Here is a 19,970-nt window from a genome sequence, read left to right as displayed (position 1 = left end):
CTTGTGTGCAATAGGAGCCCATTTTTTTTATTATTGTGAAATATTCCATTGAGTGAATATTGCCCAATTCAGATATCTATTCTGTTTTCAACTGACATTTGGATTGTTTCCACTTTGGGACTCTTAGGAATGAAGTTGCCATGGACATTCTTATACGTCTCTGGCAGCTGTATGTATTCATTTCTCTTAGATGCGTACTGCAGAGTAGAAGAGTTGGGTCATAGAGTATTTGCATGTTCAGTTTTGGTAGATACTACCAAACAGCTTTCCAAAGTGCTCATACCAGTTACACTTCCTCCAGAAATGCATGAGAGTTCTGGTTGCCTCACATACTTGCCAATACTTGCTGTTGTCAGTCTTTTTAATTGTAATCATTCTAGTGGGTATCTCATGATTTTAATTTGCATTTCTCTGATGACCATGTGTTTAGCACCCTTTATGATATCCTCTTTTGTGAAGTGCCTGTTCAAGCCTTTTGCCCATTTTTATTGCATTGTCTTTTTCTTATTGGTTTGTAGGAACTCTTTATATATTCTGGATACAAGTCCTTTGTCAGATATATGTGTTATAAATATCTTCTCCCCATCTATGGCTTTTCACTCTCTTAGTGGAATTTTTCAATGAATAGATCAGTTCAGCTCTAACCAAATCAACAGTTGCTTTTTTCATTCAGATCCGAAGACTTTGATATTTGTATACATTTAGAAGTAGAAGGAACTTTAGCGACCATCTGTGCCAGCAGTTCTTGATCCTTATGCTCACTAGAATAACCTGAGGAGCTTTTGAAAAAATAAAAAAATACTCATCCCTGGCTGCCATCACCAGAGATTCTGAATCAGCTGGTCAGGGGTGGAGCCCAGGCATCATCATGGTGTAAAAGCTCCCCAGGAAATTCTAACAAGCAGTTAGAATTGAGACCTACTGACCTCTGTGAAGGTCTAAGAAAATAATGTTCTGAGCTTGGCATGTCCAGATGTCCTATCCTATTCCCAACTCACATCAAGACCCTTAATTGGTTGGGGCGCCTGGGTGGCTCAGTTGGTTACGCGACTGCCTTCGGCTCAGGTCATGATCCTGGAGTCCCGGGATCGAGTCCCACATCGGGCTCCCTGCTCGGCGGGGAGTCTGCTTCTCCCTCTGACCCTCCTCCCTCTCATGCTCTCTGTCTCTCATTCTCTCTCTCGCAAATAAATAAAATTTTTAAAAAAAAAAAAAAAAAAAAAAGACCCTTAATTGGTTGACTCTCCCAGGGTAGTTAGCAGAGGCCAGCTCCTGATACAATCCCTGGTGGGTCTTTTTCTCTTAAAGCTCTCAGTTTGCCTGGGACAGTCCTGGGTGACGCCCATTGCTTGGTATAATTATTAATACCATCCTCTTTTCACTCTCAAAAGTGTCCTGATTTGGATCATATGCGATCAGGCCACCCTACCTCTAAACCTCTTGACAGTGTGCTGCCCCTGGCCAATGTGCCCTTGTCCTCACTCTCCTGGCTGGGCCTCTGGCCTCTGCATAGCTAACTTTGCAGGGTTTAGAAGACAGCAGGTGGCATCCCCAAGGCTTACTTTCCACCCCAGCAATAACCAGGCCCTACTTCTTTATCCTTCCAGCTGGATTTCATAAAACCCCGCAGAGAGAGGTAGCACCCAGATAGGAGGCCAGTGCCGGGAAACACACCCAGAACAAAAGCCACACCTCCAGCTCCCCTCACTGTGAAAATTCCATTTAACCACTGCCTGGCCACATGGAGAAACTGCTCAATTGCAAGAACCCATAACTGTTGTCCTTGATGGCTGCCATCAAACTATTAGATTGATCCAATTGGTAGGAGGGGCTCTGATGGGGGCAGGCAGCAAGTCCACGTTTCCACGGGGACATATGACAAAGGCTCCTGAAGACCCCAGAGGTCAGAGAAGTGTCAGCCCCATCCGCCCAGGGCTCCCCTCTCAGGTTATCACCCTCATGACAACCGGAGAGTGGCCTTCTCCCTGCTCTTTCTATACAGGAAGGACTACACAAGCACAGGACCCTCGCCCCTCTCTCTTTACCTCCACATGGTGGCATCCCTGTCACCGCAAAGACCGGATGCCCCAGAGCAGCTCTGTACCACAGACGCACATCCAGCAGCCCGGCCCCTCCTACCCCCTTCATTCTTCTGAATTATCTGATTCATCTGAATTTCATTCCCACCTTTGGCTACATCACCTGTACCAAAATCACTTCTGATGCCTGTAGTGGGCTGAACGGTGGCTCCAAAAGATAAATCCATGTCCTAACCCTCAGAATCGGTGAAGGTGACATTTAGAAAAGAGTCTTTGAAAACAATGAATCATGGAACACGACATCAAAAACTAATGATGTACTGTATGGTGATTAACAACATAATAAAATAAAATAAAATTTAAGAAAAAAGAAAAGAGTCTTTGCAAATATAATTGAGTGCAGGATTATCCTGGGTTATCTGGGTGTGCCAGAAATCCAATGACAGGTGTCTTGTAAGAGACAGAAAACACAGGAGAAGGGGAGAAAGCCACTCACAGACAGAGGCATTAAAGGGAGGTAGGTAGCCATGAGCTGGGGAATGCCTGGGGTCAAGGGCAAGGAGGGGTTCTCTCCTGGGGCCTTCAGAGGGAGTACAGTCCTGCTGATGCTTTGATTTTGGACTTCCAGCCTCTAGAACTGTCAGAGAATAAATTTCTGTTGTTTTAAGCCACCAAGTTTGTATTGATTTGTTACGGCAGCCCTGGGAAACTGACACAATGACTTAGATTAGCTTAATTTTCCTAGACCTGCCTTACCTCCCTGCAAAGCTGTCTCCCGTGAGGTCTCCTCTAAAGCATCATTGAGAACACACGTGCGCGTGCATGCACACGCACACACACACGCACACACAGACCTCTCTGCTAATTTATTACAGCTTTGTCTCAGCCTTTCCCCAGGAACATGATGAGCGTTTACCAAGAAGAAATGGGCTGGACTCCATCATTTATCAAGACCCGCACAAAGCTGGGGCGGGCAGCAGGCAGGCTGAGCCATGCAGAGCGACAGCTCTCCGCACCTTCCCTGTCGAGGGGCTGTGGGAAGCCAGGTTCCTTCAACTTCTGGGCTCAAAACTGAATCCCTTAGAAGGACTGAAACATCAAAGGAGGAAAAGAGGCAGGAGGCGGGTGTCTGCGCACGCTCTCGGTGAAGGGAACCAAGAGCTGGCATCCAAAGCCCAGGGGGGAAACCGTGGGCCTCTCAGTCGGGAGCCCTTCCTGGATGGCCACACAACCGGCTCACTAAGACAAAAATTCAGCTGGGAAGACTTGTTTCAGGGTGAACATGAGGAAGACCACCTCTTCGTAATCATCCGATTCATACAGACACCCAAACTGGGGTGACCCATCTGGGCCGGCGCCCATGCTCTGGAGGTCTGAGTAAGCACAGCTCCCCGCGGCCAACAGAGCGGGCTCCGACCAGGCCTCGGGGCCCAGGGGCCGCCTGTGGAGGTACACTCCCAGGTTGGCTCTCTGCTGCGGGTCAGTCGGGTGGGTGTAGAGCAACCATTTGTCTGAGGCTCCTGAGCCCGCATGGGGGTCGGGAAAACTGATGATGCTCCCGTGGCAGCCGTGGGGAGGCTCCACCAGCTTCTTCACTGGTCGGGCCTCCTTGAAGTCGAGCCCCTCGTTGGTGCTCTCGGCCTGGACCCTGGCTCCGAGGGGGCTTCTGGCATTCAGATACACCACCGTCTGCTCCGCACCCCCTACTTCAGCCACTTGGCACTCCAGGGTGTCCTGGGCCACAAAGTTTCCTCTCTTCCATGTGTGCCCGTGGTCGTGGCTGACAAAGCAGAAGGCAAATGGGGAAGGCCCCCGGAGGGAGTGAAGGTTCCGGTAAGCATAGGCGGGCACCACCAGACTCTGGGTCTTGTTGTGAAGCTGCAGACAGTGCCCCGGACCCACCGCAAAAGTGGCCCATTCCTCATGGGCCGCGCCGATGGCCGGGCCGGTGAGGTCTCTGGCAGGGCTCCAGGACCTCCCGTGGTCCGTGCTGGTGACCTGGCACAGCCGCGTCACGTTGACCCTGGTGTGGAGCTGGTGGTGCTCGGAGACCTGCCCGGGGATGGCAATGAAGAAGAGGAAGAGGGTTCCCGTCTTCTCGTCATACAAGGGGCTCGGGTTCATGGACCGGTGGCCCTCCAGCTGGGCTTGGGCCACCACCTCCTGAGCATGCCACTGAATGTGAGGGGACAGAAAGGAGGAGAAGAACAACTTTGAAATGGCCAGTGGCAGTGATGGTGCCAGGAGCAGCAATGTGGGGGGAAGGGGGTGTATCTCAGGGGGTAAAAATCAAAGGTCACCGGAAAGAGCTCTCCATGCAGCACTCATTCATCTGCACAACGCCTCCCCAGAGCGGTGGGAGCCAGGGCCCCCCTCACTCCCTCCGAGGCAGCGCCCTCTTCATTTGAAGAGCACCATACATTACAGGGCACCTGCCATGTGCCAGACCCCAGCATACAAAGATGATTCAGACACGAGCCATTCCTAGCTTCTTCCTGGTTCCCTCGACCTACCAGCCCAGTCCAGCTTCCCATTCTTGACAAGTAAAGCCCTGGAGTAACTACAACAGTCTGACCAGTGTGGGGCAGAAGAAGACAATCACCTCCCATTTCTACACATCATAGTCTCTTAATGCAGCCGAGGAGGGGCAGCACCACAACACCAAGGACTCACACTGAGCTTCCACAGTCCGAGTCTGAGTCATACATACTGCGCTTCTGTAGTCCATCCCCATCCATTAATAGCTCTCCACCGATGGATGATTCTAGGGGTAGATACTGTGCCAAGAGCATGACGTCTGCTGTCTCATCTAAAGCTAATCCCTAACGCCTGGGGCACGGGTGTTACTGGCTCCATCTCATGTCTGGAGAATGAGAGGCTTAGATGTGGTAGATAAGTTGCCCAACACCATACCTCTGGTAAGTGATGGAACCAGGACTTGATCCCAAGTCCATCTGCTTCAGACCCCATGCTCTGGATAGCTACTGTGCAATAATGACCACAAGGTAATGATAATAATAATATTAAGCCCTTCAGATATGATAAGCCAGCCTTGGATGTAGTTAATCAAAATTAACTACTTGGTCTACATGCTGGAATCTCAAGACACAAGCAAATTACTCCAACCTTCACCCTGCTCCCCAGGTTAATTTTACTAAAAGGATATAATCCACCCCCAGTTATGTGATACTAAACTCCTCCTCCCTTAGGTTTTCAGGGATGTAGGAAGCTTTCCAAACATCAGTCTCCTGACTGACTTGTCCCGTCATGCAATAAAGCAGATGTAGCCATGACAACCTGACTTGTTCACGGTGATCCCATGTGAGATCTAGGTGATCACCTGGGGACACCTTCTCTGCCCCACCCCTGATAGGTCTCTGGGTCCCTCTTGGGATTCAGTGTATTTTGTCCCTCTGTTCTTCAGACCTCAGCCATCTAAGGATGGAATGGGCCCTGTACTCCCAGAGGAGCACTTGTAGCCTCACCCTACCTTACCTGGACGTGGTGGGTGGACGCATCATAGCTTCCTCTGCGCAGGACAATCAGCTCTGCGTGCTCGTCCTTCTTGCTCATCCGCTTTTCTGCGAAGGCCAGCAGTGTCTTCTGCTGAGGCAGGTAGAGCAGAGCGGGGATTCTGTAGGCATGGGCTCCTGACTGGAACACTCTCTCCTTCTGCAGGACGGGGCAGGATGCCATGGGGCTTGGGGGTGGGCACAGGATAAGAAAATGAGTCTTGCAGTCACATCCTGAGATGGGGCCACAGCCATCCTCCCAGGCAAGTGCTGCTCACCCCATAGGCAAGCCACCCAATGTTGGGGTGGCCTGTCCTCTTGCTGCATGGGGTTCATCCCCTTTTATTACATTCCAAGAGCCTGTCTACCAATTGTGCACATGCGTCCCAGGGAGTTTGGCAGCAATCTGTCCGTGAGACATCAGAGAGAAGGTATTTGGAAAAGAGTATTTTGTGCTATATTCTTATTATAAATTAATAAACCTTCTTACAACAGATTTGTGATCACCTTCAACTGCCTTTTCTAAACCCAACTCATCAATCAAATGCTAAACCTTGGGTAGGAAAGGAGTGCTTGCTGAGTGGTGCTCTGCATCTGTCCAACTGCCAGAAAATGACACATGGGAGGTTTTTTTTTTTTATAACTGCAGAGCCCTAGAAAGTTGCCTTAGAAAAAAAGGAAAAAAGGTGGGGAAAAAAAAAGCCTTGATTCTCAAGGCTCTGAAGCTAAGGCCCAGCTACACCCACCATGTGGGCTCCACCCCTGGAGCAGAGAGGGGGTGCTGGGGATAGAAGAGAGGGGCTCCTGACAGCTCACATGGGCTGGAAGTGTCTTCCGGATGTATAAGAAAATAAAAATTAAAAATAAGCATTTGACCAAAAAGGGTAGGGAGAGCTGGAGATGACTTGGGGACTGTGGATGACAGTGGTCTCCATGCTGGGCCAGCTGGTTCCCACTTCAGGGAGTGATGGCTGCAGAGGAAGACGGACAGGAGGAGGGACAGGACTGCCATCTGAAAAGCACCAAGGCCATACCCCAGGAAGGGCTGCCTCTGATGATGAGCCTGCCCAGAACATAAAGACCTGGCTCCCTTGTCCTACCTGGGACGCTCTCAAGGGCCGGCCCAGCTCCAGGGCTCCCGTGGGCTCAGCTGAGGCTTCCCAGAGACTCCCTCTGCGCGCTCCTACTGCCCTCCCCTCCCTCCCACTGAGCTGACCCCAGGAGGTGCCCCCATCAACCTCCTGTCCTGGTTCCAGAGCCTGCTTCCCGGGGAGCCCCGCCAGCAACTGGCTGTGGGGGAGGGGAAGTGGAAAGTGGGGTGAGCAGTAAGCAGCACACTCCTCTGTATGCCCTTCCTCCTGCTTGCCTCTTTTCCTACCGTGGACATGTATTATCTATTTAAAACTTAATTTAACATTTTGGAGAAATTAGTGCAATCTATCAGTATTTTATTCAATCCATAATGAATATTACTGTTAGGCCAATCTGACAAAATACAATCAAGAAAGGCAAATGCTGCACAAGGTAAAAACGTGTGTTTGCCTCAAATTGGATGGAAGGACTGTCTTCATGGCAAGATCTAGACCTGGTAACTGGAATTCAAGAACGTGGGAGGTTAGTAGACATAGTGGCAGCGAGGCTGAAACTTTGTTATGAAATGTAATGGGAAAGAATCAAGTATGATCACAAATAAAAATGAAATGGGGGAGAAAGAGGCAGTTTAACAGTGTTCCCTAGAAAACTGATCAACAGTTTATTTAAGCTCTTGGGTGTTTATCTAGGAGCCGAGTTGCTGGGTCATATGGTACTTCCATGTTTAACTTTTTGAGGAGCTGCCAGACTGTTTTCTACATCAGCTGCAACATTTTACATTCTTGCCAGCCCTGTAGAAAGGTTCCAATCTCTCCGCATCAACACTGCATATTGTGTCTTTTTGATAACAGCCACCCTACGGGGTGTGAAGTGGCATCTCGCTGGGGTTTTGATTTGCATTTCCGGATGACTAACGCTGGTGATGCTCACTGACCATCAGAGTTGGATGTTAGCCTGGAGGCAACGGGAAGGTTTCAAATTTGTTTAGGCAAGGGAGTGATCTAACCTGATTTATTTTTTAGGAAGTCCCTCTTTTGGCTCCAGGGAAGGGGAGCGTGGGCAGAAGATGAATCTGTTGCAAGCTCCCAGGTGAGACAAAATAAAAGCCTGGATGAAGCAGAGACAGAATAATTGAAAGAGGAGCCAGGTTCTTAGAAACGGGGAAACAGCAAAATTAATTAAATTTGGAGGGCAAATTAGGGAGGAGCTGGGAATGCCCAGCTTAAAGTATTCTGAATTGATTTCCATAGTGTCTGTCGCTGTTTTCCAGATTCCCTCCTGAGACACTGTTCTCCTTTAGGGTGGGGGCAAATGTAGTCATTCATTTAGCAAATGTTTATTGTGTTCCTACCTTATGCCCTGTGTTGTTCTAGACACTCAGGATGCTTTGTGAATAAAAGAAAGATCCCTGGACTTGGGGAGTTTATGAATAAAAGAAAGATCCCTGGGCGCCTGGGTGGCTCAGTTGGTTAAGCAACTGCCTTCGGCTCAGGTCATGATCCTGGAGTCCCGGGATCGAGTCCCACATCGGGTTCCCTGCTCAGCAGGGACTCTGCTTCTCTCTCTGACCCTCCTCCCTCTCGTGCTCTCTGTCTCTCATTCTCTCTCTCGCAAATAAATAAAATCTTAAAAAAAAAAAAAAAAAAGTCCTTAAAAAAAAAAAAGAAAGATCCCTGGACGTGGGGATGGGAAGTTAAGTTTATGGCCAAATACCAAATAGTGCTCACTAGGACCAGGACCTGTCTGAGCACTCGACAGGGATGGCCTTATTTGACCTCACAAATGCCCTGCCCTCTGAAAACCTGGCTGAGAGCCATGTCCCTGTGGAAGAGAGGCTGGCATGCAAGGGGAGGGGGGCTGTGGACACATGTAACCCAGTCCCACACGGGCTGCTTGTCTAAGTATTTGTCCCATGTGTATGTTGAGCCAAAGCAGGCAAAGGAGGGCAGGTGCAGAGGAAAAGGAACCTGTGTGTGAGCTCGAGGGCTCCTCTCTATTCTCAGCAACTTAGCACCGGCCCAGACTGGCACGCCCGTTGACAATAACGTCCCCAAATGTCTTCACAATCATCATAACCAACACTTACATGGCCTTTACGAACGGCCAGCACTCTTTTAAGTGCTCCACTATAGTTCTAAAAGTTTTTTGTAAATTGTATTTATACATTTTAATATTTACAATACAAATTACAAATATGTATTCATTTAATACCCACAACACCCCCACAAAATAGACACTATTTTTAATCCCATGGTACAGATGAGGAAACTGAGCTCACTAACACTTAAGTGTCAGAGCTGGGACTCAAGACACTTCTAACTCCCTGCCGTACTGCCTCTGGAAGGAGTTCTGGAACATGCCATCTTCCCGCACCTCGTTACATTTCTGGGGGTGCTTTAGCACCTTGTGTAGGTAGCTGACCCATCTGCACCCAGCCCTGCCTCCCACCATGGCAGCGGCTTGAGACCAACACAGCGGGAAGAGAACTGAATTAGGAGTCAAAAAATCAGATTCCAGTCCTAGGTCCCCTTTGTGTATCTTTGGGCAAGAACCTACGTCCCTGGTTTCCGTCTCCGCACCTAGCAAGAAGAGAGCTGTAAGGGGTGACCATGCAGGCACTTCTGTCTCCAATGGGGGATGACTCCTTGGGGGAGGGGTGGGCAGGGGCCTCAGCACAAGCCCACCTCTAGCGCCAGCATCCAGGTGGTCAATGGGGTGACAATGTCAGGTTGAACCATGAGAAACCACCATTTTGTAGGTCAAAAATGGTTGGATAGCAGCAGTTTCAGATGGTCCCACCTAAGGCGACCAGCAGGTGCCATGGCTTGTGGTCTTGTGGGGCCCAGGCCCAGAGCGAAGCATCTTCCCCAAGGAAGCTTACTTCTCCCCACCCAGCCCAATAGGCTGGCTGTAGCACTCCCATCTCAGATGTGGGGAAACTGAGAAGTAGGTCAGGGAGACAGGAGGTGACTGCCTTGAGTGGGTGGTGGAGGTGGGTAGGTGTGAGCTCAGAGCTGCCAAATTCCAGAACCCACACCCCTAACCACTGGGCTCTCCCACCACAGGACCCAGAGGTGAGATCACATCAGAATGGCTTTCTCAAAAAAGGCAAGCGGTCCTGCCTGTCTTCTCTCTCTCTCCTGTTAGGAGCACAACCTTATGGGCACCTTGCAAATCCAGAGGCTTCCATGTGCCCACTTCAAGAAAATCTTTTGGCAATTCACAGATTTGCATTAAGCACCTGCTACGTGCCAGGAAACAGATAAACAGATAAGCCCTGGTCCCTGCCCTCCAGGAGCCTATAATAATAAGTGAGAACCAATCATGGAGGGGCAGAGGGAGAAAGAGGCACACTTCACAGCTTTTCTGAGAGAAACAGCCCTTGCTCTTGGGGTTAGTTTTGGGTGGAACTTTTGCCTGTTGGCTACCATGTTGAAATGCCGCCTCTCCAAAGAGCAGCAAAAGCAAGCATGTGGGGCAACAAGCCTGAAGCTTGGGCAGCTTCTTTTCCCAAGAAAACCCTATTTCCAATGGGCTCAACAACTCAGCATGGGCCCAGTGCTTTGCGGGGATTCCTACCCCAGGAGCTTCTTGATCCCCATGCCAGTCCAGGATGACGGAGCCGCCTCCTGGAAGTTCAGACCAGCAATAACGTGAGGGTGGAATGAGCAGTTTTCCTGAGCTGACCAACTGGAGCCTTCTCCACATCCTTCCCCATTCAGCAGGTACTCTGGGCACCCCAAGAAGAGAGTGGGTGCCCTGACGGGGGGCTGAGGGTGATGAGCTGTCACGCGCTTTAGAACCGCCATGTCTAAGACATTCCCAATATCGCTCCATCACTTCATAATTACCTCGTACAGAAGAGCTCTTGTTTCTGTTAACAAATGAACAAGTGGGTCAATTCCAAGAGAAGCCGTTCGTCAGGGAGAGTGTTCCAAGTGGGATCCTGGTGCCTGGGTGGGAAGTCGGGGTGTGTGGCAGAGGCAGTGGGAACCCAGCTTCTAGAACAACAGTGGGGCTCCCGCATTCCTCTGGGCCAGCCGCGCGTCTCAGGGCCCTCCTCTATCTTGCCAGTGCCTATATACATCTCAGGGAGGCCCCGACTTCTGCCACCCACTCATCTGCCAACACGCTCCAGGGCGATGCCAACATACAAGCCCAGCCTCGGCCCAGTTAGGACGCTGGTACTCATTAACCAACAGGAAGACTGTCCAGCTCTCTCTACAGTCATAGTGAATCAGAATGAGCCATGGGAAGCCTGAATCAAGCTTGCTTCTCAAATGGATGCAGCGAGCAAAATGTGTGTATGGCAGGGAACAAACTTCCCGGGGCCTGGGACAATCCCAGGGACGGAGGGAGGGAGGGAGGGCAAGGGCGAGGGCAAGAGCCATGCTGGACTCGGCTCCTTTCCTGGCTCTGCCAGGGCCAGCTGGGGAAGGAGGGCAACTCTCTTGACCTCTTAGATCCCAGTTTCCTCCTCCGAAAAAAATGGGAGAAAAAATATCACAGTAGACTCCAAGCTGCATGAGAAGAGAGACTCTACGCCTCATCTGCTACTACAACCCAATATCAAGAGCATTTTCTGGTACATCATTAGTGCTCCATCAATGCTCATCAATTGAGTGCATGGATAAAGGCTGTCTTCCCAGACAGGGCCAATGCCGTGAAGATCTTACAAGATAAACCCATCTAAATCTCTCTCTCTCTTTTTTTTTGGCTCAGGTCGGGGTCTCAGGGTCATGAGACTGAGCCCTCCATTAGGCTCTGCACTTGTGTGGCATCAGCTTGAGACTCTCCCTCTCCCTCTGCCCCTCCCCCCCATGCTCTTGCTCTCTCTCAAATAAATAAATAAATCTTTAAAAAATAAAGTGGCTGGTTAGAGAAATTGTGACTCATCCATAAAATGGAATATTAGGCACCAATTAATTAAAATCATGTTTCAAAGACTAGATAATACACAAGAAAATGCTGGGATGGTTTGAAGTTTAAAAAGGAGGATACATGATGGTATACAAGGTAGGATCCCACTTTTGTAAATGTGTATATTATACACTCAAAAATCTATATAAAAATAAATAAAAATTGGGGGCCCCTGGGTGGCTCAATCGTTAAGCGTCTGCCTTCGGCTCAGGTCATGATCCCAGGGTCCTGGGATTGAGCCCCGCATTGGGTTCCCTGCTCCTTGGGGAGCCTGCTTCTCCCTCTGCCTCTGCCTACCCCTCCCCCTGCTTGTGTTCTCTCTCTCTCTCTCTGTCAAATAAATAAATAAAATCTTTAAAAATAAATAAAAGACAAACAAAAATTATATGAAAATATGCATTGCCACACCCCCAAAACTTAGCACAGTGTATGGAAAAAATTAATTAATTTTAATTAACTTAATTTTGTTATTTTAGAGAGAGAGAGCACGTGAGGTGGGGTGGGGCAGAGGGAGAGAGAGAATCCCAAGCAGGCTCCACGCTCAGTGCAGAGCCCTGTGCAGGGCTCAATCTCACAACCCTGCGATCATGACCTGAGCTGAAATCAAGAGTCCGACACTTAACCAACTGAGCCACCCAAGTGCCCCAGGAGAGAGAAAAAACTTTTTTTCAAGATTTATTTATTTATTCTTGGGGGAAGAAGGGCAGAGGGAGAGAGAGTCCCAAGCAGACTCAGCGCTGAACGAGGAGCCTGACCCGGGGACTCTATCCCACCACGTCGGGATCAGGATCCAAGTGGAAACTACGAGTTCAGAGGCTCAACCGACTGCACCACCCAGGTTCCCCAGGGAGAGAGAATCTTGAGCAGACTCCACACTGAGTGCAGAGCCCAACATAAGGCTCAACCTCATGACCCTGAGATCACTACCCAAGCTAAGACCAAGAGTCAGATGCTTAACCATCGACCGTGCCACCCAGATGCCCCAATTTTAATTAATTTTAACTAGTGTGATTACAAGTGATATTTACTGACTCCTTTGTATTTTTCTAGGTGCACATGAATATTATTAGTTTAAAAAGGTATTATTTTAAAAATAATGGTTAGTAATACAATGAAAGGCTTTAAAATGTGGCTTAAGGGTACCTATTAACTCTATCCTGGCCAGATCACTAAGTGGGGAAATAATGGTTTCAAAAGGGCCTAAAGAGCTTATAGAAATGGGCTTGACTTACCGTACAAATTTAACTTATATTTGACTCCAAGGGATCAATTGGTTAACTCTTCAAACGTACTCAATGAATATCCATACTAACTTGGGGAGGAGATGGAGAGAGATCATGGATGAGGTCCCAGAGCTCCAAGTGCTGATTATTTCTGTGGAAGAGAAAGACAAGCACACAAGGTACAAAGGCCAGAGAAGGTAAATATATTGCCCAAATGACCAAATTGAAAGTTGTGTTTAGCTAAGCTTTTTTTTTTCAAGATTTTATTTTTTTTTTTACATTTTTTTTATTATATTAATCACCATACGTTACATCATTAGTTTTTGATGTAGTGTTCCATGATTCATTGTTTGCATATAACACCCAGTGCTCCATTCAGTATGTGCCCTCTTTAATACCCATCACCAGGCTAACCCATCCCCCCACCCCCCTCCCCTCTAGAACCCTCAGTTTGTTTCTCAGAGTCCATAGTCTCTCATGGTTCGTCTTGCCCTCTGATTTCCCCCCCTTCATTTTTCCTTCTATTATCTTTTTTTTTTTTTAACATATAATGTATTATTGGTTTCAGAGGTACAGGTCTGTGATTCAACAGTCTAAGATTTTATTTTTAAGTAATCTCTACACCCAATATGGGGCTCAAACTCATGACCCCAAAATCAAGAGTTGTACACTCTACTGACTGAGCCAGCCAGTCACCCTGTAGCTAAGTTTTTTTTTGTGCGATATTTTTTTATTTCTACAATTTCTATTTAGTTCTTCTCTGAAACTACTTTTTTAAAAAATTATTTTCCTCAGCCCTAAAAACAAATGAGCTATCAAGCCATGAAAAGACTTGTAGCACATTACTAAGTGAAAGGAACCAATCTGAAAAGGCCCCATACTGTATGATTCCAACTCTATGACATTCTGGTAAAGGCAGAACAATGGAGACAGTACAAAGATCAGTGGTTGCCAGGGGTTATAGAGGTGGGGTGAGGGAGTAGGGAAAACACAAATGATTTTTAGTACAGTGAAAATACTCTGTAATGTACCATAATAATGGATATATATCACTACATCTTCATCCAAACCCACCAGGAGTGAACTCCAATGTAAATTATGGACTTTGGATAATAATGATGTGTCAATGTAGATTCATTTATTGTAACAAGCATACCACCCTGGTGGGGGATGTTGACAGTGGGGGAGGCTGTGCATGGGTTGGGGCAGGGGGTAAATGAGAAACCTCTGTATCTTCCTCTCAGTTTTGCTATGAATCTAAAACTGCTCTAAAAAATAAAGTCTTAATTTTAAAAATTAATTTCTTATTCTTGTTTCATATATTTTACTACTTTACCTCTTGAAGCACTTGAAACAGACTTTTTTTTTTTTTAAGATTTTATTTATTTATTTGACAGAGACACAGCAAGAGAGGGAAAACAAGCAGCGGGAGTGGGAGAGGGAGAAGCAGGCTTCCCGCTGAGCAGGGAGCCCGATGCGGGGCTCGATCCCAGGACCCTGGGATCATGACCTGAGCCGAAGGCAGATGCTTAACGACTGAGCACCCAGGTGCCCGAAACAGACTTATTTTTTAAATGTGTCTTTTTATATTATTCTATTGTTTCTATCTCCTCATATGTCAACCCTCCCATTTTCGTGGAATGCTTTTCTTCATATTGGACTTACTCAAATGTTTTGATTTGTTATACTAATGTTTTAATAATTTATATCCTTCATATTGGTCTTCCCCAAATGTTTTATAATTTTTGTGTGTGAGCTCATCCTCATTGGGAATAATCTTTAGGGTGTGGTGATGGAGGTGCCCCCAGTAGTGCCCCAGAGGGTGGACACCTCCCCATAGTCATTTCTACCTCAATCTTAATGGTTCACAGTTTCTCAACTTCTTCCCTCAACTTCTATCTTAGAGTTTCTGTGCTTCATGAGCAGCAAAACTTTGGACCCCATGTACAAACCCAGCTTGTTCTCTATTTTCTTATTGGTGATTCTCTTTCTACTTATGGCCTGGGACAATTGCTTTATTATTTGCCATAATTCCTCTCCAAACTTCCTGCTGTGTTCAGGTCCAAAGTTTTTATTCTTGTTCCCCCATAGCTGTGAACTTAAAACAAACATATCTTCTGGCCACATGTGTATAATCCCTAATAAACTAGCTCACCGGGGTAGATATAAAATTATGGCACCCTAGAGATTTACCTGTCTTACTTTTGAGAGCAAATATATATTTACATTACATATATCATCTGATATATGTAATATATATATACTTTTTTCAGCATTTCTGTGTGTTCAGGAAATTTCACGTGACCTTGGGCAAGCTACTGAATCTCTATATACCTGGCTCTCTCATCGTAAGACCATAGTGATGAATAAACAAGCTAATTTGTGTAAAGTGCTTAGAACTGAGCCTGGCCCAGAGGTGGCCAATAGATATCATGGTAATTATTCATGCTTCTGATCAGTCCTTTTTCTTGATCAGGCCTTTATATATTTCAAATGTTTGTTTGGGTGCCTGGTGGCTCACTCAGTTAAGGGTCTGACTCTTGATCTCAGCTCAGGTTTTGATCTCAGGGTCATGAGTTTAAGCCCCACATTGGGCTCCATGCTGGGCATGAAGCCTACTTAAAACAAAAATCAAATGTATTTTTAAAATAACAATTATAATTTTTTAAAATTTAAAACATTGAAATTCTTCTCCTCTCCCCACTCCCAACAGCAAGCTCAACAAAGGAAGTTATTAGATAATCTTAAAAGAAATTCTCTTGTAAGGAATTAAACTTACTACACTTCAGTGTTCAATTCCTGCCAATGCACATTTATAATCGTCACTTTAAAATGTTTGTTTTATGATTATTAAGTCTGTTAATGAGCTATCAAAAATTATCACCCAGAAAACATCACAAAAGCTTCTGGTCAAGGACATCCCAGGTCTTGAAAGGGATTTCTCTGTGTCTTAATCCATTTGGGCTCCTATAACAAAATATCATAGGCTGGGAGGCTTATAAACAATGGAAATCTATTTCTCACAGTTGGGGAGGCTGGGAAGTTCAAGATCAAGGTGCTGGCAGATTCACTGTCTGGTGAGAGCCCTCTACGGTTCATAGACAGCCATAGTGGAAGGGCAAGGGAGGTCTCCAGGGTCTCTTTGTTAAGACTCTGTAAGTCCCTCATAGGCAGAATTCTCATGACCTAATCACCTTCCACAGACCCCAGCTCCTAAGACCATCACTTTAGGGGTTAGTTTTCAACATATGAATCTTGGGGACACAAACATTCAGTTCATGGCCGTCAGTATCATCCCAGAATATTCTTACAGCAGAGCAGTAGATGGTCATTAAAGAGTGCAGGTCTCCAATGTGTGCAGAATTGGAAAACCATCAAGACAACATAGAACAGTGTATACAAGCTGTGGCCCCACCTAAGGAAGATACACGGGTGTGTGTTGGTGGGGGGGGGGGGTGTGCGTGCATGTGTGTGTGAGACAGAGAGCGAGATTGAGAGAGAGAGAGGTGAGGTACAGAGAGAACATTTCTAGACCAATACTCACGAAACTGTTCGCGGAGGTTATGTAAAATGTTTTTGAGCAAGAAAGTGACAAGATCAGGGCTGTGAGCAGACTCACATGGCATACTGAGTGGGATGGAGTGGGAAGGACTGGAAGCAATTGAGCCAGGAGATCTGTTTAGAGGCCGTTGCTCTCGTCAGGGTAAGAACTGCCGGAGGGCTATTCCAAAGCAGTGAGATGGACTGGAGGAGAAAAAAAGAAATTAGATTCACCTTCGAGATGCTCCCAGTGGCACCCCCAGGGCCTAGCACGGTATCTACACCTACTAGGTGCTCACCAAAGACATGAAATAAATGGTCTCCCATATGAAAGATTTGACCATTCCTCTCCCAAGACATCCACTAGCCACCTTAAGATGTAAATCCCACAGACCCCGTCAACTCTCTTCACTCAGCCCTGGGCTCTGGGGAGCAGGGTCAGGAGATGGGGTCCACAGGCAGGTAAGGCTGCGGCCCACGTTTCCCTTGTTTTCCTCTGGCCCTGCCCATCCGGGAGTGGGGAACCTGTTCCTGCTCAGCCCCTGCTCTCACTCCACCAGGCACCTCTCCGACAGTCTGCTTTACCACAGGCAGGGCTCTGAGCTGGGCACCGCGAGTCTATGTGGCAGGAGAAGCGTCTCCAAAAAGCTTCGGGCCCACTTCCCTTGGGAACTAAGGGAAGACAAGAAAACTGCTAATGAGGAAGGGGGAAAGCATGCCAAGAAAATCAGATATAACCCTACACACACACACTCATGCCCACACATGCACACGTGCCCCAGCTACCATAACACTTTGCACTTAGGACTTGCTTAAAATACGGGTTTTAAATGAGTGCAACAATGAAAGGAGAGTGAGCGGAGGAGAAGGAATTGCGGGAGTGTAGCAGTTGAAGGGAAGATGCTCCTGAAGAACAGGTCTTTCGCAGACCCTCCCTGCAGCACTGGTATCTATGGAAGCTCAACGGGGAGCCTTTGGTGGTGAGGGATGAGGAGGGCGAGTGGGAATAACTATATTTATTCTGGTATCTTCTGAGCCTAATGTGGGGTCTGGCTTATAATATCCTGCTCAAATGTTTGTTAAATAAATGAAGGGATGTTTGGATGGATGGATGGTTGGATGGATGGTTGGATGGATGGGTAGATGGATGGATGACAGATGGATAAGAGACTACTTCTACCTGGCTTTTAGAGGCAAAACTGAAACGAGTGTTTTGTGGCCATCGGGTGGCTGCGGTAGACAGCTCTTCAAAGACGGCCCTCAGCAACCCCTACCTCCTGGCATTCGTGCCTTTGTGTAATCCCCTACCTTTGAGTGTAGGCTGCACCTGATGACTTTCTCCTAGCAAGTAGAGGGCAGCAAAAGTGATGGGCCGTTACTTCTGTGAGTAGACTACAAAAGACAGTGACTTCCATCTTCCTGGTGATGAGATGTCACAGTACAGAGGCCCATGAGATGGCCTCAGGCCAACAGTCAGTGAGGGGCTGAGGCCCTCAGTCCAACAGCCCATAAGGAACTGAATGCTGCCAACAATCTCATAAGCCTGGAAGGAGACCTGGATTACAGCCCGTGTGAGACCCTGAGTAGAGCACCCATCTAAGCTGTGCCCCAATTCCTGACCCACAGAAACTGTGAGATGACAAATGTGTGCTGTTTCAAGCTACCATGTCTGGGGTTAATTTGTGGCCAGCAAGAGAGAGCCAATACAATGGCCGATTTGAGTTTATAAAAATGAACATTCTGGTAATTAAGCTTGGCAAACGATGGTAGTGGTTAAGAACCCAGCTTCTAATACCAATTGGCCTAGTTTGAATCCTGGGTCCCCAACTTACTAGCTATGTGAACTTGGGCAGGATGATCAACTTCTCTAAGCCTCTGTTCCCGTATTCTTAAAATGGGTATAATTCTCTGCTCACAGAGATTACACAAGGATTACATAAAGTGCTTAAATAAAGTACTTAGCCTGGTACCTGTCACCCAATAGAAGGTAGGTGTTAGCAATAATAATAATCATAGTAATGGGGCAAGCACCCTCACAGAGCAGCGGGTGTCCCACAGCTGGAGGTGACCAAGCTGAGGCATGATGGCAAGGTGCAAGAAGTGCATGGAACCCTAGAGGACTCCAAACCCGTTCCCAAGCCTCAGAGTCAAGTGCTGTGTGGCTGCCTGGCCAGTGCTGAGGGGTGAGGGGTCAGGTGTGCCAAGGGACCATCAGTGTTACCTTGCACCGGGGTTTGGTAATAGCTATTCCCCGCCTTGACCATGGGTGGCTCCTTCACTCCTGCATGGCCTCTGGGTCAGGTGCGTGCAGCCTCCACCCTGGCTGGGCCCATAGGGCCCAGGAAGGTAAACACCCAGGCAGGAAGTGATTGTCATGGGCATGGGGCCAGCTCTGGGCCGAGACGGGTCTGAAGGTCAGGAATGCTTCCCCGGGAGCCTTTTCTAGGAGAGGACAAAGTGCTTGGCTGCAGGCTCTCTGGGACGGGGTGGAGGGCGCGCAGATCTTGCTGGGGACACGGCGACCTGCTCAGGGGGGCCCCGGACAGGACAGAGGACAGGAGAAGAAGCATCGTCCAGGGGGGCCCCACCCCCCAGGAGCACCTCACTGGCAGGTGAGCAAACAGTTTTGGTATTCTTAATGAAACAAGATGAAATAAGAGAGGGAATGGGGGTTGCGGCCGGATTGGAAAGACCCCAGGCAGGTGTGTGACGGAGAAGGGTCTCCAAAAATTGAGACCACGCATCCACTCATTGAGAAAGAGCCCCAAGAGAGAATTTCACTGTGGAGACCTGAGTCTAGTCTTGGTTTCACCATTCCCTGCCGGGACTCAGTTTGCCCATCTGTGAAGTGGGGTAATGATCCCTTCCAGGCCCCCCTCCTGTCAAGGCTATGGGGACCAGTGAGATAACACACAGGACTGGCTACATCATTGGCAGGGCCCCATGCAAACTGAACATGTGAGGCCCTTTGTTCGAAATTGGTTGAAAATTTCAAGAATGAAGAATTTTAAAAGTATTAAGAATGGCAACAGCAGAGCATTAAACCAAGTGAGGGGCCCTTCTGAGCGCGGAGTCCTGTGTGCCCATGGCTCCAGCCGTAATAAAAACCGTATATATGTAAACTGTAAAGTGCCAAACAAACCGTGATTACCATGTGCCACGGCTCAAACCTCGGGGTCAGGAAGCACACCGGGGGACCGGACGTCTCAGCCCTGGAGCGACAGCCCCCCGCAGTGCTGCCCCCTCCTACTGCCCCTGCGCCTCAGGGTCCCATCTCAAAAGGACAAAAGGCCCGGCCCCTCTGAACCTTCCAGACGCATCCACCTGCCTGGCATCAAGCCAAAGCATGGTGTGACTCACATGTCGGGGGACGTGCTGCTCTTGGAGGTGGTGGGTGGGCTCTTCTTTTCTATCTTGATTTAAAATCTGGGATGTTTGCATAGTCACTGGCAGAGCAGAAGTAGACTTGGGGCTCCCGGATTTGTGACCGTTCTGCCGTGTTCTGCCGATGATGTTCTGCCGATGACCCACCCGGTTTTGCCTTTTGGAACAATGCTCAGGTTAAGGCAGGAAGACCGTTGATGGGAATGGCCCAAGCCCCTGTCACACCTCTGTCCTCCCCTCCCCTCTCCGTGTGCCACTCC

At 48.1% G+C, this 19,970-nt stretch overlaps 1 protein-coding gene and 1 long non-coding RNA gene across 6 annotated transcripts in view; one reads left to right on the top strand and one right to left on the bottom strand.

Annotated features, from left to right (window-relative positions):
* Positions 1 to 2,414: 2,414 nt before the first annotated feature.
* NEU2 (neuraminidase 2) overlaps positions 2,415 to 19,970 on the bottom strand; it is a 79,644-nt gene continuing 62,088 nt past the window's right edge. For 2 of the 5 annotated variants that reach the window (XM_036109562.2, XM_036109563.2), the window contains 6 exons: positions 19,687 to 19,867; positions 16,406 to 16,507; positions 12,796 to 12,937; positions 10,223 to 10,517; positions 5,535 to 5,739; positions 2,415 to 4,214 (listed from right to left, as the gene is read on the bottom strand). In XM_036109562.2, the coding sequence (XP_035965455.2) occupies positions 3,279 to 4,214; positions 5,535 to 5,739; positions 10,223 to 10,452 (1,371 nt within the window). In that variant the 5' untranslated portion in view covers positions 10,453 to 10,517; positions 12,796 to 12,937; positions 16,406 to 16,507; positions 19,687 to 19,867 and the 3' untranslated portion in view covers positions 2,415 to 3,278. Of the gene's footprint in view, positions 4,215 to 5,534; positions 5,740 to 5,829; positions 5,958 to 10,222; positions 10,685 to 12,795; positions 12,938 to 16,405; positions 16,508 to 19,686; positions 19,868 to 19,970 lie in introns of those variants that run through there. The other 3 variants (XM_036109566.2, XM_078071467.1, XM_036109571.2) reach the window with 3 other exon arrangements.
* The window catches only part of LOC118546682 (uncharacterized), a 59,587-nt gene continuing 58,386 nt past the window's right edge, over positions 18,770 to 19,970 (top strand). The window contains exon 1 of the long non-coding RNA XR_013447432.1: positions 18,770 to 18,938. This is a non-coding gene — a long non-coding RNA (uncharacterized LOC118546682). The remainder of the gene's footprint in view (positions 18,939 to 19,970) is intronic.

Source organism: Halichoerus grypus, chromosome 4, assembly GCF_964656455.1.
Source record: "Halichoerus grypus chromosome 4, mHalGry1.hap1.1, whole genome shotgun sequence".
NCBI lineage: Eukaryota > Metazoa > Chordata > Mammalia > Carnivora > Phocidae > Halichoerus > Halichoerus grypus.
This window is presented reverse-complemented; position numbering and strand designations above follow the sequence as displayed.